Source organism: Salvia hispanica, chromosome 3, assembly GCF_023119035.1.
Source record: "Salvia hispanica cultivar TCC Black 2014 chromosome 3, UniMelb_Shisp_WGS_1.0, whole genome shotgun sequence".
NCBI lineage: Eukaryota > Viridiplantae > Streptophyta > Magnoliopsida > Lamiales > Lamiaceae > Salvia > Salvia hispanica.
The window spans coordinates 45,805,132-45,825,101 of record NC_062967.1 but is presented as its reverse complement, the minus strand read 5'-3'; the positions used below and the strand labels follow the sequence as shown (position 1 = coordinate 45,825,101).

The following is a 19,970-nucleotide window of genomic DNA, read 5'->3' as shown; positions in this document are numbered from 1 at the left end:
TCCGAAAAAAGATCTAACTTATTAGTTAAGAATTGCCATTGCAGGTAAGTAGGTATGTCTACTGAAGAACTTTAGTTCTGATTTAGGTTTCAAATATGCTTTATTCCCACATTAAGGCTGTCCCAATTTTGGTAATTATATATTCTCGGCCAATGGTTACTAGTAAGCAATGGCAATGGGGCCTTTAGTTAATTAAAGTGATAGATACTAATAACATTTTTAATTAGTCTGTTAAATTGATTGTGTCCATGGATCAACTTTTGTTGCCGCTGATCTTTCGACAACAACTTATTCCGATATAGCAAGTTAGAAATTTAGGTCCTATATACCTATATATTTATAGAATTATAGTGTGACGCGTGATAGCTTGGGATTGATATGACTATTTGTTTCGCGTCTGATTTCTCATTGCGGTTGTTATTGTTGATCATGACTGCAAAATTGAACTATATAGTAATTAAACTTTCTAGTTTAGTCAATTTTGTAATACTCCTTGAAAAGTTTAATTATAACAAAAATTTACTTTTAACTAATGCTCCATGTTCTAAATTAAATGGTACTAGTAACGAGTAGTTATTAGGACGTTTTGATTCGATGAATTACTAACATTCTAATAAACTATTCTCATGAGCTGAAAATGCAATAAAACTACGAAAACAAAAAACAAACACAAAAAAAGAAGAAGAAAGGATGTACAAAATGCTTATCTTACTTTATTGAAAACACTTCAAAATAATTAATCACGTGGAGCGAATAAAAATATTTGCATTAGGTTTATCTCATCGTTGTAACTTGTAAGTACTGTATAATATAGTACTGCAGATAAAATAATAAAAACTAGTAGTACAACTTATCTAATTAATATGCATTTTTTTCTTGCAAGATTTATAAGTCAGATTTTTAACTAAAACTTACCTATAGTACTCCACTATGAAATATATTCTCTCTCGTGAATTATGTTAGATAAGAATGAGAATAGGAAGTAATAATATGAAGCTATAAATATAATTATGATAGAATTTAACTGAAGACTTGGCAAATCGAATCGGATTACATTTGAATTACACTATTTACTCACCACTTAAATATAAATAAGTATATTTCTTATTAAAAATGTTTGCATAAATAATTATTTTGACACCTTTGTTTGTTCGGTTTAATGTTCCGGTTTGGATTATCCGAACCAAACTTAATTTCATCGATTCAACTTCATTTTCAAAATCGGCCGATCTTAAAAAGTCACTAATTAAATGAGTAAATTCATTGCAATGAATACATTAAAAATGTTAACTAACATACGAATGCAATATTAACTTTATATCATACTCCTCATTCCTCAATAGGATCAATAGGCACCGTCTAAGTACGACGTGTAATCACAACAATAACTTATAACTTCTGTTCATGTAAAATTTCTCATTTCTTAATTATCGTACATTCACTATGATTTCCCAAGTTAATTTTGAGTTTATTCCTGTATATTTTATACGTCCAATAGTATTGCACTTAATGGGCCTCAATAAGGCCGCCCCATTTTAAGTGTACACTAACATGTCAGCCTTCTTGATTTTTTCAGTATGATGCCCCCTAAACAACAATGAACATTACAAGCAAACAAATGGACTCAAAGAAATGAACATTTGTTAAGGGCTCTATTTTGCAAGTAAACAAAAAATGAGCATTTGTTAAGGTCTCTAATTTGTAGTTTACCCTATATATTGTCTTGCACGGAATAATTTCATTTTTTTAAATAAATTATAATAGCTATTTCCTATCTACTATTGTTATTTATACACGCATATGTGGACAATGGTGTGCGGTTTGCTCGTACTTTTGTAATTAGGAGTTTTTATTTTTTTTGAAATATGTGGATCTGGAGTACTACTTAATCTTTATTTTTGAAATATATTCGATAAATATGGAAATTGATAACCGATAATAATTCTAAACAACAATAGTTTTATGTTTGCTATCATCTAGCATATGGTCTTTAATTTTTTACAAAAAATTAGTAATTATATTTTAATAATTTGAGTTATTTAATTTTAATTGGAAAATTAAATATTAATAATGTCTGTATATATTTTCGGTGTTCAGTTCTTTGTGATTATTGTAGACATATAAATGTTCTTGGTTTCTTTAATTAAACCGTCGCAACTGTAAGTTTGAAAAAGATATTAATCACTTTTTTTGTTGTCTTCATTAGTACTAGTACTGTTAGACAACTCAAAAAAATTGCAAACGACCTAATTGGAGTAATTATTTCACATTCCTCTAAAACCCTACGTAAGAAAAATTATTCGGACACTCTAGAAGTCGAGATTTCTTTTTAATGCCAAATGGTAACTTTATGCCTGTCAATCACATTTCTATTCTAATCATTCACATTTAGAAAATATCTTGGGCGAAGATGTGGCTTTTATCTACTATTGTTATTTATACACGCATATGTGGACAATGGTGTGCGGTTTGCTCGTACTTTTGTAATTAGGAGTTTTTATTTTTTTTGAAATATGTGGATCTGGAGTACTACTTAATCTTTATTTTTGAAATATATTCGATAAATATGGAAATTGATAACCGATAATAATTCTAAACAACAATAGTTTTATGTTTGCTATCATCTAGCATATGGTCTTTAATTTTTTACAAAAAATTAGTAATTATATTTTAATAATTTGAGTTATTTAATTTTAATTGGAAAATTAAATATTAATAATGTCTGTATATATTTTCGGTGTTCAGTTCTTTGTGATTATTGTAGACATATAAATGTTCTTGGTTTCTTTAATTAAACCGTCGCAACTGTAAGTTTGAAAAAGATATTAATCACTTTTTTTGTTGTCTTCATTAGTACTAGTACTGTTAGACAACTCAAAAAAATTGCAAACGACCTAATTGGAGTAATTATTTCACATTCCTCTAAAACCCTACGTAAGAAAAATTATTCGGACACTCTAGAAGTCGAGATTTCTTTTTAATGCCAAATGGTAACTTTATGCCTGTCAATCACATTTCTATTCTAATCATTCACATTTAGAAAATATCTTGGGCGAAGATGTGGCTTTGATTTTCCCTATTACTATTTTTTAGGTGGGGTAGTTCTTAGATCATGAATAATTATGATTTATAATATTAATTAATTTAAAAAAAGTTTAGAATTAATTTCTATGCTGATCATCCTATGATTCATTTATAGTATAATAAAAATTTATGTGTTTCATGAAAAGCAAGTATCTAGCTAGCAACTTTGGCGATCAACCTAAAAAGAAGCGTTGAAAATAGGGGATACACACACGGAATCTTAATCCGCGGACCCGCATTTATAATTATATAATCTTCTTCTTATAATTTTTCTTAATAACACTCAATTTCCATAATTTTTTATATATATTATTGTCTAGAAGAAAATAATAAAAATACTACTAAAAGGACAACAAGAGCATACGTCATAGATGGACCTTGTTGAATAATAGAATTGAAATACGGAAATGTAAATATTAAAATTAAAGAACATCGAAGAACTTTGAAGACTATATTTTGATAGATGGCTTGATTGGTTCTTCCATAATATGACACCCTTATATAGGGTATTACAAAACTTGTGCTCCAAGTATTCTTGAGCACCAAGCTAATGTATTTCTTAGCCTCTAAGCTAATATGTTTTTCGTCCTCCAAGCTAACACGTTTCTTGATCTCCAAGCTAATATCTTTTTCCTTTATTAACACTCTCCCTCAATTGAATAGTGGGATCTCCGATACTCAATTTGCAAAGAACATCTTCAAAGCTTCTTGAGTTGACTGTCTTGGTTCCTTAATTTTCTTTTAATTGATTTCTTCATTCCAACACTCCCCCTCAAGTTGAGAATCGAATCTTTCGATACTTAACTTGCACGATTTCAATTTTCAAGTTTGAGGAGCTGCTTCATTTTTCTTCATTGAAAGTTTAGGCTCTTTTCAAGGAGCTTCTTCATTTTTCTTCATTGAAAGTTTAGACTCGTTTCAAGGAGTTCTTCAATTTTCTGTTGACGGTTTTAACTCGTGTCAAGGAGCTCTTCAATTTTTTGTTGGCAATTTTAACTCGTGTCAAGGAGCTTGTCTAAACAGTTTTTACTCATATTTAGGAGCTATCTTAGATAGTTTTAACTCATATCAAGGAGCCATCTTAGATAGTTTTAACTTGTATCCAGGAGCCATCTTTGACAGTTTTTACTCTTGTCGAGGAGCTCATTTAGACAGTTTTAACTCGTGTCTGGGAGTTAATCCTGACAGTTTTGACTCATGTCAAGGAGCTAATCTAGACAGTTTTTGCTCGTATCTAGGAGCCTCATAGATATTTTTAGCTCGTATCTAGGAGCCATCTTAGACAATTTTCGGTCCATTCCAAACTCAAACTATGAGCTCATTATTTTCATTTCTTTTCTTTCTTGAGCCTAATAACCACTAGGCCCAAATTTACTTCTCGGTGACCACTTTGGGCCCCAAACTTCCTCCAACAGTGTGGCGGTTCTCTTTCTCTCTCTCCTCAGTGGATGATCATCACTCTTTCTCGAGGATCTTCTGACTTCAACACCGATATCTTGATGAAACTTCACCAGTATTCACCTATTACTTCTAGCCCTCTTGGCGACTCCGTCTCTTCCAGCAGGGTATTGTTTCTCCCCCTCTGTCGGATTATTCTTCGACTGCTTTACCTATCCGGGTTGTCTTGCCAATCTTTCATGCGGTTGTGTCTGGGATTGAGCTCTTTTCCAGCGGTATTCTCTCCACTAGTGGTTCTGCTTTGAAGACGAGTCATCCAGTTGGTCAATATCTCGCCCTCTCAACCGGATAACTTGTCGTCTTTTTCTTCGGTATGATAGCCTTCTCTCAGGCCATTCCGGCGATATCAAATCGGTCTTCTTTGGCCTTCACGGCTACCATAGATTTGGAGAGGAGTTGTTCGGTTGTTCGGTCGCATTCTTACTCTCCCTCTCGGCTGGACAAACCGTGAACTCCTTATCTTGACTGTTGTTATTTTCTCTTCGGCTGCAGTTCAGCCTTCTTCTCCGGGCATGGTGACTCCTCATTCTGATGAGCCGCCTCCTTCTGGTTTCTCGGTACTGTGGGTGGAACTATCCGGCTGTGGTACTACTCTCCCCCTCAGTCGGATGGTTCATTAAACAGGGTTGATCTCGTTGGTGCTGCAACACAATCGCCTCTTCTCTTAGCAATGTTTTCACGTCCACGCTCTCCTCCCATCGGCGTTTGCCTTTCCAGACGGTCTGCTTGTTCCTTTTCGGTGGTCGTTCCACCACTGGCATATTCATCTAATTTAAAGGGGAATCATCCGGTCAGAAACCTTATTCTCCCCCTCGGCCGAACGTTCCTTGAATTCAGATTTTATCTCTGGATCTATGGCTCGCTGCCACCTCCAAATCAGCTAGTAATCGTTGAACTCCATGGAGCTTTTGCTCTGTTCCTCCGTTGTTGGCTTCTGGCGCCGATCAAAGTTTCTCTAGCAGCCTTTGTGGCCTTGCTACTGGCTCCACCATCAACGACTTTTCTCAGCCACCTCGGCGTTCCCGATCTGCAGTTAGCCTTTGTGGCCTTGCGACTGGCTCTACCTCCTTCACTAGAATGCCTCCTTTCTCTCTTCCTCTGTTGTGGTTCTTGGCTGCCATTCTCGGACTTTTCCTTGGTGGTCTGTGCATCTTATTTGAAGATTTGAAAAAGAACTGTCCAGCTGGAGACTCTTTTCTCTCTTTTTTTTTAATATAGAGACAGTGAACGATCCTTTGATCGAACCTGCTCTGATACCATGTTGAATAATAGAATTGAAATGCAGAAATGTAAATACTAAAACTAAAGAACATCGAAGAACTTTGAAGACTACATTTTGATAGATGACTTGATTGGTTCTTCAATAATATGACACCCTTATATAGTGTATTACTACAAAACTTATGCTTCAAGTATTCTTGGGCACCAAGCTAATGTGTTTCTTGTCCTCTAAGCTAATATGTTTTTTGTCCTCCAAGCTAACACGTTTCTTGATCTCCAAGCTAATATCTTTTTCCTTTGCTAACAGACCGTGGCAGTCTAGCTTTCAATTAATAATGTTATGAGATTGTCTAATTGTTACGTACCACTATGAATAGTCTTATGAGTCTTATACACTGCATATAATTAATGCATGTGAACCTAAAGATATAAAGCTAAATTAAAATTAGAATAGAATTATATTTTAATTTAGGTTTATATTTTTATTGGTACTTATCCCTCCGTCCACGAATAAGAGTCCTGTTTTTCTATTTTGGTCCGTCCAAGAATAAGAGTCCCGGTTCATAATTACCATAAATGGTAAAGAGACCCAACGTTCCAATAACTCATTCCACTCACATATTATTTAAAACTAATATATACAAGTGGGACTTCTACTTCACTAATTTTCTTCCACCCACTTTTCTTAATATTTCTTAAAATCCGTGCCATTTAAAAATGAGACTTTTAATCGTGAACGGAAGGAGTATTTGGGTGTGAATAGTCTTATAATTATCATGTCAAATTATAGTATTGGCGGGGACTGTATTAATACACTTGTTAACTCAATGCCACTCCACGTCACCAACTTCCAAATAAAATTCCCATTGGCGGCACACGAAACAAAGAAAAAGGGGAAAGGAAGAAAGATGGTTGTTGATGCGTGATGATGCCATCTTTAATTCTTCTCGCCATTTATCAAAAAATGTATGATTTCTAATCATTGATTAACAGTTTTAATGCTTTGCACTTTAATCATATTTTGGAGCACAACATATTAAAAAGCAAACAACAAATTAATTCTATGCGAATAAAGAAAAAATTCATTAAAAGCAAAAGCTAACAAGAAACTCGGCTAACTATATGTGTACAAACTTGAAATACACCGCAATGTTCCATTCTTTCTACATGGAATGATTTTATTTTTAACAATGTGGACTATGATAGCCAAGGAGTTTTGATGAGAAGTGTTGCATGTGCAAAACACGATACATGGTGTACACTTGAAAAGGAATGGATCACGTTTAATACAGATGTTATGGAAGGCACGATAAAAAAAAATGGCACGAATAAGGAAAGTGTATTCAGGGGCGATAATAGCTTGCGAGGATTCAACATAAGTATAGACATTTGCAATGTGCTTAATGTTCATTCCATGTGAGACTAAAGGTGACCAAAAATCGAAGGTTTGATCATCTTATCATTGAAACAGACATCCTAACTGCTTTCTACCTCCTTAACACTTATGTAGATTGTGGAATGGTGTAAAATCTGGTATATTCCGTCAAGCTTCAAATCCATAAAGTTCAGAATGTTAAAGTTGTTCATTGCTTTCGTTAATTGAATCGGCTGACAGACTTTATGGGCAGAGTTGTAGATGTGAAGAACAATACGCTGAAGATTTATCATATTATTCCTACTCAAGTCGAAGACCTGATTGATGATGATAGGGTGAAGCATGGATCCTCTGCATGATCATCACACTATAATTTTTCCCTTATGACATTACCCTCGTTTTTGTATTGAGAAAAAGATGGAGTATTTTCTAATTTCACACGTAGCTACAATTTAATACTAATGGACAAAGAAAGTAATACAATGTGAAATCCCGTACGATTATCGACGGTGTTTGGCGGGATTAAAAGATACTCCAATAACATAAAAAAAATCTAAAAATGATTCATGCATGGTTGAATATATCCCAAAAAAATGTACTCCTATTTATGTTGCGCTGGAAATAGGCGTTCCAATTCTAATACTTTCCATATGAGTAGTCTCGTAAACAGGCAAGCTACTCGAAAAGAAATCCAATTCATGATTAGGCAAATCAAACAGATCCGAACTCGAATCACTCTCCGCCCCATCCTCTTCTTCGCTCAATTTTTTCAAATTCATCTTCTCACAAACCCTCAATTTCTCCAAACTCTGCTGTAAACTCGTCCCTTTCATCGGCACGGAAACCGCTTGATGACGCTGATCGGCGAATCGCGCCACCTCCTTGTGCGATTTCGTCGGAGTAATCACGTAAGGCGGCGGAGTTCTAAATCCAGATCCGATCTCTGCTGCGGCGGCGTTTTTGGCGCTGCTCGTGATTCTGAAGTGGCTGATGCTGCTCCTCCTCTTCCTCCTCCCGCCGGGGCTCTCCTCTTCCAAATCCTTGGCGGAGGATTTTGACGATTTCTTCTTCTTCTTCAGCGACGATTGGCTGAAGAGAGAGTTTAGGAAGCTGGCGAGGCGGCCGCCGGGGGAGCTCGGCTGCTTGAACTTTTTACTCTGATCTTTGATCGGTTGCTTTTGGTCTGTGATTTGGTGATGGTAGTCTGGAGGAATTGGATTTGATCGCATGATCGTGACGTCCAGGCTCCGGCGAGGGAGGTGGTGGCGGTTTGGATCTCTGACGCCGTTGAGATGGTCGTTGGCGGCGGAGAAGTAGCGCGCCGCCTCGAAAACGTCGAGCTCGCCAGAGTCGCTCCGCCAGTGGAAGGAGTTTTTGCGTACCTTGCTTGGATCTGAGGAGGCGGAATTTGACTTTGTTTGGTGACGATTTTGTGTGTGGAGAATCATAGTGTGTGTTGTGTGTTGTAGCTTATGGCATTAGTGTTTGTAATCACCAAATTTTTATATGTGAGTGAGAGAGAGAAGTGAGTTTAATTGAGTGTGTTGGTGTTCTAGGGTCCTTTATATAGTGATATAATCCTATTCTTAATTATGTTATTAATGACAAGTTACAACAAGCTTATGCAATTTTAAGTTTTTAACTCCTTCTCTAGCAATACCTTTTCCTTTTCTCTTTTGATTTTGATTTGTACTCCTTTGCAATTTCATCATTGAGTTACTCCCGTGGATTGAGATAATCATACTCTCTTTAATGTGACACGAGACCTTTATTATTTTATTGTGTTTTTAGCTACTTTAATAGTGGGATGTGCTCCATTTATGAGTATTTTTAAGATCAAATTAAATTTCACTCTTCGTTAGTCATAAATTTTTAAGTGCAATCCACGAAAAATCAAATTAATATAGGAAAAAAAAAATGGAACTCAAGATGATGGCTCGCGACTTGAATTTGTCATGTGTAATTTGTAGATTATGGTAAATGACTAAAATTTATAGTGTAAATAATGGATCCGGATTTCACGGTGTCTATTTATGCGTTTGTACCATTCTAATCTTCCTTTTCCTTTGCTTTAGTTCCTAGTGTAAAATACATACTGTATCACTGAATTTTGATAAACTCGTCGTCCTTTGTCGCAATAGTGGTAAAATTGGGTAGTTATGTTTTAGTGGGAGAGCCCACTGGATGTGTGGGGGCATTTGATGGCAAGAGGCCTTTATCCTTTTATGTTGAAAATCAAAAGGTTGTTGTGCTAGGTGGGGGGCAAACATGTCATCTTTCTTGGATTCTCATAACCTTATGGTCTTTCAAGTGGTGTTTCATTTTTTATCATCATATGTTTTCTCTGCAACATTATCTTGTGGAGGACAAACAAGATTGGGGCATAAATTTTTACTTTACTAATTTAGCCTTCCAACTGAATTTGTTTTTTTATTGGAGGGGACAAATTGGTATCAACTACTGGGTTAATTTACAACTGGAGTTGTTGGAATGTCATCACATTGTTGGGCTGCATAGCTCTTATTTATATTTCTATGATTATGTATTTTCTTGCAAAATGCTAGTATACATAAATCCAATTTTCGATATGTCACACTCCCTCTAAATATAGGGTTAGTCGATTCTCAATTAAGGTGCATTGATCCAATAATTTGTTGACCGCTGGTTAGAATTGAATAATTTATTGACTATAATTAGCATTTAATTACTATAGAATTGATATGAACTTCTAGTCTTTCGACTATGACATTGAAGCATTTATGGCAACACGTGTGAGCTGCAAAATGATATAGATGGCGTTTTTATGATGCCTAATCTTTAATTCTAACATTTTTACAAATTGATCAATTTTATGCACGGTTAAGATTAAAACGTTTACAAAAATTATTTTTAATTGATTGTATTTTATAATCTGAATTGGTATAAAAATGGCTTGATAACCTCTGCGGCCTATTAAAAATGGTGCGGATTGCTGGAGCCTGATGTGGAACTGAGTAGAGGAGTATATATACAAGCTTAAATATATTGCACCATTTTGATTAAATAAAACATTTTCTGAACTAGCCTTAAACCCTTTATTAAAATTAATTATTCTTGATGCCTATCATGAGGTAAAGACAATATTATTACTGTATTAATTTATCAGTATTAAGCCATTAGGAAGCTGGAATATAGGTTCTGGCGAGGGGGGATTGGGTTGTCATTTGTCAAACTCAAATTTATCATCTCAAAATCAAATGGCGCTATCAAACATTGCTTTCGGATAGATAGGTCTGCATGGCAATCTGAGCCGAAGTGTCTGTTTTGATAGTGTGGTCCGAATCATTTGGAACTTCATCTGATCAACTTAATTTAGTTTAGAAATACGAACAATATTTTATGTCTAGTGAGAAAGATTACTAAAGACATTATTATAAAGAAAGCGTGTACATATATATATATATATATATAATGCTGTAGCATCAATCTGATCATACATAAATTAAGATCTTCGAACTTGAATCTTATGTCTAGATATCTTATTCTCATTTTTACATATACATACACATATGGGCCCCACTATGTCTATATATAAGAGCCACATAATTAGATTAGATTTGTAGATCAGATAATGCCAGAGATATCTTGTAATCATGTAACATCGCATATGTACATGCACCAAAGTTTAGAAACCACCAACTGCAGCTTGTCAGCAATTAGACAATCATATAAGTTACCATATGCATATATACACACTTATACCTTGTCTTATCAATCTTCTGCTTCTGTCTATTTAATTTTGTTTTAGAATAAGAGACAAGATTTATTATAATAATAACATTAATTCACAAACATGATTAGATAATCTTGATTGATTTCAACCTACCAAGACTCCTATCCGGTCTCATACAAAGTCAATTGATTAGCCCACATGCATCCGGTTATAACTAACAGAAATATATTAGTATTACTCCACTAACATCTTTTAAATCACATATCATATGATCACATCTAACCAAATTAACAATTATCCGTATTTGACAGTCCAAAAACCAGCCTTGATATATTGTAATCAACCAAAGGCTACTTGACACGTGTAATGGCCATATGCAGTCTTGTTTGGATGCATATAACATGTTTGGTTGCTTTCTTTTGTTATCCACCATGGGTTTAAAAGTTACATTGCATGGCTACTATCTTCTCATCAGTCCTATCTTGTTGCCCTTAAGAGAAAAATAATGAATAAATAATTTAAGATAATAATAGTTTCTGGACTTTTGATTGAACAGAAATGGAGAATCCTAAACTAACAGTACTGTTTTTAATCAAGATTCTGTGATCCCAAATGAAACACCAATGTTGGTACGCCTTGGTTAACTGTAAATGGGCCAAACATGTCTTTAATAATGTATGTCATTCAATAAAATAATGTCTTTACATGGATCTCAGATTTTTGTAGCATCAATTACAATTATCTAAGACCTCAATGCATGGTGATTTTTTAGCAATAAAATAATGTCAAAAAAAGGGAACTCTCAATTTGCAATAGTTATAAAAAATGGTATTGTTTGAAATCATTTGAAAACTAGCTTGATCGAAATTACTACTCCATCTGTATAAGTTTGTGATTTAGTTTTGCGATTACCCTTTTAATTATAGTCCATTTATTTGTCCCGAACGAAAATCATAATTTGTTATGATAAATTTCCGAGTTGATTGGGGCAAAAGAAATCAACTATTGATTGTGTTTAGAAAAGTTGAGCTTTCCAGAGGCCCAAATTAGGCAGAAATTGGTGTTTTAATGTGTGAATATCATACTACTACTATTATTGAGTTTACTGTTTATATATGTGAACGAAATATATGTACGCAGGCCCAATGTAAATATTCTAAATATCTCATCTTTTCTGCACTATAAAGCGTATCTTTTAAGGACATAAAAATCGGGAAGCGATTACTTGCGTTGAAACCTTTAAAAAAATAACAATAATTAAGGACGCAAAAGAAAGTGTTCCTAAATTTAAAACAAATTAACTTAATCTTTTACTTTTGAAAGATGCTTCTATTTGCGATTTGAGTTGTGACACCAATAATAAGAATCATTTCTAAAGCATTTTATATTTAGAAACAATTGCATTAAAAATATCTTTAACAAGCTTTTTATTGTAAATACTCCCAGTACCAATTTGTTTAGGAAATAATTAGTACTTACATAAATTAAATTGTATATTGATTTTAATCAAATTTTTTGTTAATAAGTTTTATTTTTCTCTTGAACAAATTGTAAAAGGAAAAAAATACTGTAAAAGTTATAGTGCGATTCAAGAACTACACGCATAGCATACGAATATATAGTCGGTAAAACCCTGATTTGACATACGTGCATAAAGCAACCGTGCACTCTTCAACACAAAGTTTGTTTTAACACTAAAAAATTTATTCTAGAAAATTTTGTGATAAATAAATGTAGTGTGAGTAACGTTCATGTGTCCGATATGTTCGTTCTAAATTTCTAATAATACTTCCTACTATTACATTTGATATAAATAAAATATAAGTAATGAATACATAATGTCCCCACGTACAGGATGTCAATATTGCAGGCGTGTTAATACTTTTAATACTTTCTAATCCTATCACATTTGTCCTGTCATAAAATTTTGTTTCTTTTTTTGTTGTAGTTTACTTTTCAACAAAATTACTCCTGCACTTTAAAAATATTATAGATAGTTTGTAGACTAAGGGCTTGTTCACCTTATCAGATATGCCCAGATTCCACTCCAAATCTGTGCATCTCATAGTGTTTGCCTTCTGCTATTTACAATCTGATTGGGCCGAGATAAAAGGACAGGCCCGCACTATTCACCCGTTTTGGACCAGATTTCAAATCATTCAAAAAACCTAAGATTTTATTTCTGCATTGAGTTTTGCACCCAGAAGTGGAGGTTAATTCCCTAACTTGCCCTCGCTGTTGACGTGTCAAGTGGCAGACTACACTCCATCTTCTTCAACTGTGAAGAGAAAATTGGATTCACTTTCTCATTCAATTTTCAGAGCGGCGGGTCGTCGGAAGGGATAACGCATCCAAAAATTGCTTGGAAAGAGGCTGTAAAATCCTTTTCATCTTTTCCTTCCCTATGTAAGGCTCTTCATTTTCCTTTGATTTAATTTGAGCTTCTTCCTCATCCAAAATGAAGATCTATATATTCTTCTACGGTTGAAGAATATGTTGGGGATTCTTCGACATCACATATCAATTTTTGTGTATTTTGTGAATTTGTTGAGCGAATCTAGATACGTGACCTGAAAATCCAATTTTTTTCAAATTTCGACAGATCTGGAACTCGATCGGCATCATAAAACACAGAAACTGCGCTGTAGGTAATTTTGTCTTGGGGATTTCTCATTTTTGTAGATGTTTCCATGTCAATGGGTCACCAAATAAAGCTTTAACTACTACGAAAATGTCGAAGTGTATTGAATACATTTCCATTGATATGCCCTTTATTTGAATGTATTCTCCCACAGCTGTGCAGCTCGGGAAGCGACGTCGACTTCACATCCGCAGGCTAGGTATTGGCTGGAATCTTATTCTTCTTTTGTACATGTTGATCAAATATGAAACTTTACTATATTTGTGGCTTGTTTCTGATTGTCCATCTATAAATGTTGTCCCAGACGATGATTGTTCAAGTAGTCTATGATATGCTTATATGTTATCAATCTTGCCACATTTTGTATATAATTCATTGATGATGTTGTTTTGCTTAAATCTTGTTAACTGAATCTAAACCTCAGTGGGAAGTCGTAAACTAAGGTTCTTTTTTTTTTATGTTATATAAAGTATATTAATTTCGTTGCAGCAATATTATATTGTGTGAACTTAATTGACCGGAAGATTAGGCACCCAAATGCCAATAATGCTTGGCTATGTCAGTTGATTGAGGATATTATGTCCATATTTCGGAGGGAGACTATTCTACTTATGCATAGGTATCTGAGGGCTCGCACAATCCGTTCGAGGCGTCGAATCCTCGATACGGCTAAACGGTACAATGTGATTTGTAGGGTACCTAGACAACTACATAGAATTGACCGTCTACTTCATTTGAGTGATGCAAACTGTGTTGAGAATATACGAATGGATCGTAACACATTCGCACGTCTGTGTTATCTTCTCACTGAGCGTGGTGGGCTGCACGTCGGCAAGGTCGTTGGGGTGGAGGAACAAGTTGCCATGTTTCTTGAAGTTCTTGCACACCACAAAAAGAATAGGGTCGTTAAGTTTGAGTTTTGGAGGTCGGGGGCCACTGTTTCATACTATGTAAACAAGGTCTTATGTGCTGTTTTGTCATTGTATTCAATTTTCCTTGCAAAATCTACACCAGTCAGCGACGATTGTGCTGATAATCGATGGAAGTGGTTCAAGGTATCCTCTGTGTCCATATGCTACATCATGTTCTGATATTCGTTTATTTGACATAGATTTCACATGGTTGCAGGGCTGTCTAGGTGCTTTGGACGGCACACATATACCCGTGTTAGTGAGTAGCACAGACAAACCCCGTTACCGGTCTCGGAAAGGGCAAATAGCTACAAACACACTAGCTGTCTGTGACCGTAACATGCAATTCGTGTATGTCCTACCAGGATGGGAGGGATCAGCTGGAGACTCTCGTGTGTTGAGGGATGCGGTGTCAAGGCAAAATGGACTAAAAGTCCCACAAGGTCTTTCATTGTCCCTAGTGATTATTATGAATATAGTTCATTTTTTATGAAAATTATAATCTCAGTCGTTGTATTTAATGTCGAATATATTTCAGGATGCTATTACTTGTGCGATAACGGTTATGCCAACAGCAATGGGTTCCTAACACCTTTTAGGGGTGTTAGGTATCACCTCAAGGAATGGGGTCCGGGTACTGAGGCCCCGCAGAATCCAATTGAACTTTTTAATATGCGTCATACCAAGGCGCGTAATGTTATAGAGCGTGCTTTTGCCGTGTTAAAGATGCGTTGGGGGATCCTTCGTAGTTCGTCCTTTTATCCAATTAAAACTCAGATCCGGCTAATAATGGCTTGCTTCTTGTTGCATAACTTCATCCGCCGTGAGATGCCCATAGATCCGATAGAAGCCGAGCTAGATGGTGCCCAGTACAACCCAATACATGAAGATGAGGTCATTGGTACACAGTTTGTTGAGTCCATTGAGCCAACCACCAACTGGACCCAATTACGAGAGAACATTGCAACAGAAATGTGGATGAATAGATGATTTGGAATATGTTATTCAACTAAACTAAGAACCTTTCCTATATGACTTTATGTTCTATCATTATCACTTCAAACTTTATCCATCTCTATTATATTTTGTGTGTATGTGTTGTCCATTTTACTTGTTATGTTTGCACTTCTCTATTTTAAAATCACTTATATATATTTCATTTTCTTTTTAATTTAATACATAGACCGTGCATTTTTAAAAAGTAGAATATGGATCCCAAAAAAAATTGGTAATTTTTATGAATACTTTTTGAGTAATAGCATATCAGATTTCTTTATAAGAGTAATAGAATATTTTTTGAAGTAATAGCATATCAGATCCCAAAAAAAATAAACTTTTGCATAATTTAATAATACTGACGATAAATTTTTTATAAGAGTAACAAAAAATATATTAATAAACTTAGTAAATTGGTCAATATTTATTTTTTGAAATTATTACTTGGCAATTTAGAATTTGTGTGTACTCACTCCCCAAATAAAAATTTCATTTTGAGCAGAAAAATTTCTTCTTGGCTCATTGTGAGCATACACCTCTTCGTAATTAAATAATGCCTCAAGACTTAATCGACAATCTCATACTACACTTCATGGAGCATTATCATTAAAGCAAAAACATGCTCAGAGCGTCGGACATCACATACCGAAGACAAAATAGGTAGTCAAAACAAGAGCGTCTAATGAAAGCGCACGAATTCAATCCTAATGAAAGCGCACGAATTAGATTGAAAGAGGTACGTGCTTAGCGGCTAAATATGACCCGAAAGTGCAGATTTTCAGCATCAACGAGCTGAAACATGCATCGTACACCGACTTCAACATCGTTGTCCCGAAGAAAACGCTTCCAACCTCCATAAAGGATGACTTTATCATTGCAGTTGGTTATGAACACCCCCCATGTTTGATAATGGACAGTGAAAAATGCTGCCATGTTCTCCCCTTGTTTGACATTGTTGGCAGACCAAAACTCAATTGGTATGGCCTTCAACAAATACCGAAATATACTCATAAATCAAAATAAATTTTTAAATAAAATGAAATTTTATTGAGCCGTTGCAGATTTGCAGTATGAGGGCAGATTCCTATTCGCTAGTTGTTTGTGCTTGTTTCATTGGAAGCCATGATTCGAGGGTTGTTTTCGGCGGAGATGATCTAGAGCAAACTAGTTCTAAGATTTGTTCCCAAGCTGTATTTGAGCTGTTCCTCCAATAAATGAGCCGTAGAACTACCTCTTCAAAGAAGTAATGACAACACAGTATACATTTTCAGGACTATAGCCAATATAATTGACTATTTAGGCGGCACCTCTTCATTAATGAAGAGGTGGTTGAGTCACTGAGTATAAATTTATGAATAAAAAGGAATTGCCTTTGCAATTTAGACGGCACCCCTTAATCATTTATTTGTTAGGTAAATGTCATTCAAAAAATTTATTAGCTACGAAATTCCATTTATAAATTGATAACCAAGTAGAAACAGACAATTCACACTTCAACAAATTATCATATCAAAAATATTGTTGTTCGGTTCTCACCATGAACATCCCCCGCCAAAGTCAGTTTCTGTACAAAGGTCTTTGGACTCCCGAAGGCGACGATGTGTTGGTAGACACACTGATACGCCTGAAGAATGAGACTATGTGGACTCTCGATGAGTTCCCAAGCTACTTCCTGCTCACTGCCATGAAGGAGATAGAAAGGAAGGTGGGGACAAGCTATACTGAGTGGGACTTGAAAACTCGAGTTAAGATTTTGTTGCTGCGTTACCGGACCTTTAAGGAGGTCACCGCTCATCAAGGTACGCACTATAACAGGCCGGAGAAGATCGTCACCGCCGATGATGATGTTTGGAAGGAGATCTTTGAGGTATGATCATCAATATTTTTTTTCCCACAAGGTTTGCTATCTGTGCATGGTTTATAGATATAAAATAAATATAATACATCGTGATTTTTCAGAAAAACACCTATGCAAGAGCGTACTACTACGAACATGAGCCAATATGGAGTAAGCTTGCAATGTTGTTCGGCATGGACGACGTCAAATTGGAGCAGTCTCCGACGGTGATCATCATCTCGGACACCACCGTGGCCGAACCATTTGGAGATGGGGATGTGGAAGTCAATTCACCCGCTATCTTCCCTACATCCAAAGTCAAACGCAAGCTTTTCGTTGATGAGGGTGGTGTTTCTGATCGTGAATCGACAAACCAGCCACCCAATCCTCTTATCAAAGTCGGAGCAGATGTAGTAGTAGTGAACCGTTTGGCTAAGAGCAAGAACTATGCCAAAAACTCAGCACCCCGCCAAGCGGCTGAAACTCCTCAGCGTGCAAGTCCACTCCCAAGTTCTTGTGCGTCGTCCTCTCCGGCTGCATGGTGGCGCCATCCTGAAGTTTGAAGTTCGACCTCGATGAGGAGGCACGTGCTAGTCCAACTTATATAAAATATGAATATGGGGGCTAAGAAGTAGTAGCTTTGCATTCCACTTTTTTTGTCTTGTTTCCAATATGCCTTCTTCACTATGCATATGTAACAGTTTGGGTTCCTAAAACATCGTATGGTGTTTGAATTTTTCACTGAACCAGGGAATGAAGTTTTATAATTTGGTATGGATTAATTGTATGTATGTTGTTCGCACATCACCTGTAACGCCCTAATTCCAATAAAATCATAGCATAGCTCTAAAAAAATTGTAATTACTTAATCATAATCAAATTTATCAAATAAGTTTAGCAATTAGTTAACCAATAAAGAAAACATGTTTCGTCACATTCTTTAGTTTTATTCCTTGTGGACAAATGACACGGTTTTGTTTCATATACAAATTCCCAATGTCTCTAGATTTCTCCACTGCATTCCATTTCAATAGAAGACCAATCACAATTTTTCTTTTTAATTTCTTTTGCCTACAACAATAATATATTTAATTATCATTTTATTCAAATACCTTTGATTTATATTTAAGCATTGGTTTTCGGAAACATTTAAATATTTCACATATTTTAGAATGATAATTCATTGGTGATGTATTAATTTACAGATTTACAGAAACGTGATTCAAGAACTTAAAATACACTGGAATTTGCACATAACATAGACTAGATGTTAACACACAAGTATGATCATAATAAACCCCTTGGATAGGTTCATAAGCACCACTACAAAAGGGGCCGACCTGGTAGGTGGGATGGTCTTAATAGGTGCAGCAAAGGGGCACATACAAAACACACAGCAAGTGAGAGTCTGATATTACAAAATAAGTGCTAAGAGTCTTCTAGCTAATATATTATAACATATAGAATAGTTGTCACCAAAATAGTTCCAAATCTTCTACCACCAGCTTGCTATGTGGTTGACCTCGAGATCTAATTCTGATTGAGAAACCTGAGGACGTAGCCTAGTTTGGACTCGGCAGGCATGCCCATGAAGATATCAAGACGTTGCGTCTTCTCACACAGTATGTCGCAAAGATCGTACCTCTGCGCCAGGGTCAGGCCCGCAACACTTCCAAGTTTATCAAATACTTCTTGCCTCGCCTTTCCGATATCAAACTCATAGCCGATCCTAGCCGATATCATCTCCAGACGGGTGTTAGTCTCAGCATGTAACTTACCAAGGAACTCCATTATAGCTGAATCGTCAGAATAGATTATCTTACGCTTCTTTCCACCTTTGTTGTTGTTCCGCAAAGTGCTTTCACTCTGACCAGTGCTTTCCTCGTAGTTCTCGGGTGTCGGGGTTGGCTGTGGCTGCGTGTTGTCCTCCTGAGGTATATCCTCCATGTTCACATAGTAGTCATTTGAGTAGTTCTCGCTGGCAGCAACATTTTGCTGCTGGAGTGATCGGGCAGCATCAGGGATTTCTTCAGCACCGGTCCCAATTGCACGGTCTTTTCCAAATATGAGCACCCACTGATCCCAATAAGTCCAGGCCTTATCGCGCATTGTCTTGGCACTGTTGTCAAGCTAAGATGCAATCATAAAGCTCAGTAACCAGATTGTTATAGCCTACTAGTAAACAAATATTAAAGCTGATTCACACAGATTTACCTTGACGATCTGCTCCCACTGCTCGTCATCGCAATCAATCTTGAAGTCAGCAGTGAAGCCCACACCACTCCTCGATAGGATTTGGGAAAGACTCTTGTGATTCTTTTTCCATGCACCAATCTTTGAGTTAATATGGGGGTCACCCATAAGATCAGTATTGGGGAATGCCTGGCGCAGACGTTGCTCGATACGCCCAAGATAACCAGCTCGGAAACCGTTGTCGGATTTCCACCCTGTAGCGGCCAGCTCAATCAAAGCAGAAACCAATACATCTTCTTCACGTGTAGTCCACATACGCCGACTGCGTTCCCCTTTTCGGTACTTCGTTCTCCCAGAATAGCTACCCCCTTTGTGCACAGAAAAGGTGAAGCGACGAAAGGCATTATGTTAACATGGTTAAAATCTAATTAGGTGCTTTGAAAATTCTTCAATAATTGATTTGTAAACTACTCACCCTGACTAGTAAACCCACTGTTGGATCCAGACCCGAAGCGCATCGACTGAGACATGATAACTACAAC

The 19,970-nt window shown here is 36.0% G+C and overlaps 3 protein-coding genes across 3 annotated transcripts; 2 read left to right on the top strand and 1 right to left on the bottom strand.

Moving 5' to 3' along the window:
• Window positions 1-7,616: 7,616 nt before the first annotated feature.
• LOC125212966 (protein BIG GRAIN 1-like E) lies at window positions 7,617-8,671 on the bottom strand. The gene has a single exon (XM_048113282.1). It carries the CDS (start codon window positions 8,584-8,586, stop codon window positions 7,744-7,746), a length of 843 nt encoding a protein of 280 aa, XP_047969239.1. The 5' UTR covers window positions 8,587-8,671; the 3' UTR covers window positions 7,617-7,743.
• Window positions 8,672-13,167: 4,496 nt separating this feature from the next.
• On the top strand, window positions 13,168-15,496 carry LOC125216796. Its single transcript, XM_048118567.1, has 6 exons — window positions 13,168-13,256; window positions 13,453-13,494; window positions 13,646-13,690; window positions 13,981-14,546; window positions 14,620-14,845; window positions 14,941-15,496. Exons 4-6 carry the CDS (start codon window positions 14,070-14,072, stop codon window positions 15,390-15,392), a joined length of 1,155 nt encoding a protein of 384 aa, XP_047974524.1. The 5' UTR covers window positions 13,168-13,256; window positions 13,453-13,494; window positions 13,646-13,690; window positions 13,981-14,069; the 3' UTR covers window positions 15,393-15,496.
• A 1,411-nt stretch (window positions 15,497-16,907) lies between these two features.
• LOC125209079 lies at window positions 16,908-18,011 on the top strand. The gene is made up of 2 exons (XM_048108679.1): window positions 16,908-17,265; window positions 17,358-18,011. The coding sequence occupies exons 1-2, from the start codon at window positions 16,936-16,938 to the stop codon at window positions 17,796-17,798; spliced, it is 771 nt and encodes a 256-aa protein (XP_047964636.1). The 5' UTR covers window positions 16,908-16,935; the 3' UTR covers window positions 17,799-18,011.
• Window positions 18,012-19,970: the final 1,959 nt, after the last annotated feature.

Excerpts from the sequence above, each read along its gene's own strand:
- LOC125216796 (XM_048118567.1), top strand. The coding sequence starts at position 14,070 with ATGTCCATATTTCGGAGGGAGACTATTCTACTTATGCATAGGTATCTG. Across the intron at positions 14,547-14,619 it reads ATCGATGGAAGTGGTTCAAG|GGCTGTCTAGGTGCTTTGGA; the intron begins GTATCCTCTGTG and ends ACATGGTTGCAG. Across the intron at positions 14,846-14,940 it reads TGGACTAAAAGTCCCACAAG|GATGCTATTACTTGTGCGAT; the intron begins GTCTTTCATTGT and ends AATATATTTCAG.
- LOC125209079 (XM_048108679.1), top strand. The coding sequence starts at position 16,936 with ATGAACATCCCCCGCCAAAGTCAGTTTCTGTACAAAGGTCTTTGGACT. Across the intron at positions 17,266-17,357 it reads TTTGGAAGGAGATCTTTGAG|AAAAACACCTATGCAAGAGC; the intron begins GTATGATCATCA and ends GTGATTTTTCAG.
- LOC125212966 (XM_048113282.1), bottom strand. The coding sequence starts at position 8,586 with ATGATTCTCCACACACAAAATCGTCACCAAACAAAGTCAAATTCCGCC.